General features: G+C 69.8%; 1 protein-coding gene across 1 annotated transcript in view; it reads right to left on the minus strand.

The window, feature by feature from the left end:
- Positions 1-2,554, minus strand: part of F751_5160 (Solute carrier family 25 member 44) — a gene marked incomplete at both ends in the record, with an annotated part of 6,791 nt that overhangs the window by 2,285 nt on the left and 1,952 nt on the right. Inside the window, 6 exons of the mRNA XM_011402759.1 lie at positions 168-560; positions 786-958; positions 1,131-1,305; positions 1,825-1,884; positions 2,061-2,240; positions 2,370-2,510. Coding sequence (XP_011401061.1) covers positions 168-560; positions 786-958; positions 1,131-1,305; positions 1,825-1,884; positions 2,061-2,240; positions 2,370-2,510 — 1,122 coding nt within the window. The remainder of the gene's footprint in view (positions 1-167; positions 561-785; positions 959-1,130; positions 1,306-1,824; positions 1,885-2,060; positions 2,241-2,369; positions 2,511-2,554) is intronic.

Here is a 2,554-nt window from a genome sequence, read left to right on the forward strand (position 1 = left end):
GCGCCGGGGAGCAGGCTCGCCGCCTCGGCCGCCGGCAGGCCGCCGGCCGGCTGGGCCAGCGCCGCCGCGTGCTGCGCGGGGCCGGCCGCCAGGCCGTGGCGCCGCATCCAGCCCAGGATGGCGCGGGCCTTGGCGCCCTCGCGCGCGCGCCCGCAGGCGGCCAGCACCTCCGTCACGCTCTGCACGCTGGGCACCACCTGCACGCGCGCCGCGCGGGACAGCACGGCCACAATGCCGGGGGTGGACCCGCGCCGCGCCGCGATCTCCAGCAGCCAGCTCAGCGTGCGGTGGACGTGGCGCGGGGAGGGGGCCGCAAGGGGCGCGGAACCCCCGTCGCCGCGCTCGTCGTCGTCGGGCGCGGCGGCTCCCTGCGGCCCGGCCCTGCCCCGCTCCGCCTCCTCGGCCGCCAGCCAGCGGTCGAGGAAGGGGAGGGCGTCCTCCAGGCGGCCCGTCCCCGCCAGGCCCATCACCAGCGAGCGCAGGGTCTTGGCTTCCAGGGGGATGCCCTGCAGCAGCAGCGCGTCCGCCAGCTCAGCGGCCCGCCCTGTCAGCTGCGCCTCCTGTGGGCGGAAAGGCGGGTGGGAGGGGAGGTGTGAGGATGCCGTGGGCCGGGGGGCGGAGGGAGGTGGAGGTGCATGTCATGGACTCTAGTATGCTACGCATGTTTTGCCAGCGCTGGCCTGCAGAGCACACGACATCAGTGTCGAGGACTCTGTCTCCGAGTCGCAGACCTGCACCTTCCACCCCACACCCAGTACTCCCCACAAGCCCTCGCAGCCGCGAACCTGGGCGGCAGAGTCGAGCACCTTGTTGCACACCGAGGCGGGGGGGAGCTTGAGGAACTTCTCCCTCCCGCTCGTGTCCACCATGGGCACCCGGAACACGGTTTGCTCCAGCAGGCGCAGGGCGGAGGAGGGCTGGTTGCTGACGACAAAGTATCGCAACCTGTTGTCCCGCTCTGCGATGCGAGGATGTCGAGGATGTGAGATGGTGGTCTGGAGCTTGTTGGGGAGGTATCGCAAGGGCAGGGCAAGGTACGCAGTCCTCGTCGACCCACCACCAGCAGGACGGCCCGACCCCACTGCAGCCCAGCCCAGCCGCTGACCCGATCGCCCATCGCGAGCACTCACTCGTGCGGGAGTTGAAGCGTTCGGGCACGTCCTCATGATCCGAGGCAGAGGCTGCCGCCCCGCTCAGCAATCGTTCCACCACCGCCGGTGTCCAGCGCTGGCACAGCGCCAGGCCCGCGCCCAGTGGCCTGACCCGAGTCAGCATGGTGGGATCGGCATCAACCCCGAAATTGGGCTGTTGATTGTACGATCGCAGCACATGTAGGGACCAGGATGTGGTAAGGGGGTGGGGACTGTCGCCTTCATTCTGTAGGATGGTGACGTCAGCTCTCGGACTGATGGTGTGCAACATTCTATGTCACGACGCACCACATCAGCACGGTTCCACAATGCACACCAACTGGGAAATTCTACAGCCTTGCAACGACACAGGGCAAAAGAAGCAAGCGCATCGCGGGTGCCAAGGAGTCCAGCTTGGGGCAGGCGGAGGCCAACTCTCCTGGCGGCCCAGCCAGGCCCACCAGCATCGAGGTCGGTTGCCTCAGCTTTCCGGGGGCAGGGCGCATATTCGTTTCAGGAACTCGTAGGTGGTGACCATGGCGGTGCCCCAGGCGCAGGTGCTGACCATGCGCGGCGCCAGGCCCCGGTAGAACCCCGCCCAGCCCTCGCGCTCCGCCAGGTCCCGCGCCGTCCCGGCCCAGCTCAGCCCAGCGCCCCCCGCCTCGCGCTGCCGCGTCTGGATCCGCGTCTTCACCACGTCCAGCGGGTTGGTCAGCACCGCCGAGGTGCACCCTGTGGCCAGCCCCGCCGCAGCCTGCATTTGTGCGTGGGAATGTGTTGTCAGGGGGAGAGTATTCAGTGCGTGGGTGAGAAAGGGGTCAGAATTCGTGGTCTGCACCGCGACAGCGCTGCGCCCGGCACGCCACTCAGATCACATGGGATCACGTTGGCGCGATCACCACCCCAACAGAAAGGAAGAACACCTCTCACCTGGACAGCCACGGTGCGGCCCTGAGTCCGCTCCGCGCCTGCGCCGCCTTCGCCGACAAACGCGTCCAGGCGGTCCCACAGCAGTGTCTGCCAGACGCCGTAGGAGGACCACCAGATGGCGGAGGAGGGGACGTAGGTGGCGATGCTGGCGCCCAGGCCGCGATACAGGCCCCGCACGCCCTCCGTAGCCAGGATGTGCCGCGCCATGGCGGCGCCCCCGGGCCCCTCCGCCGGCGCGGCGGAGGCGCCGCCGCCGCGCAGCTGTCCCGTGCGGATCATCTGGCGCTGGGAGACGACGTCCAGCGGCACCATGACGGCGTGGGAGGAGAAGGAGGCCAGGCCGCCGCCCACGAAGCTGGCGGCGCCGGCCACGCTGGCGTCGGGCAAGCCCAGCGGGCGCAGCGCGGTGGTGATCCCGGACTTGGCCAGCTCCAGGGAGGCCATGTACAGCTGGAGTGTGTGTGTGTGTGTGTAGGTAGGGGGGGGCGGGGGTA

This window comes from Auxenochlorella protothecoides, assembly GCF_000733215.1.
Source record: "Auxenochlorella protothecoides strain 0710 unplaced genomic scaffold scaffold6, whole genome shotgun sequence".
Taxonomy (NCBI): Eukaryota; Viridiplantae; Chlorophyta; class Trebouxiophyceae; order Chlorellales; family Chlorellaceae; genus Auxenochlorella; species Auxenochlorella protothecoides.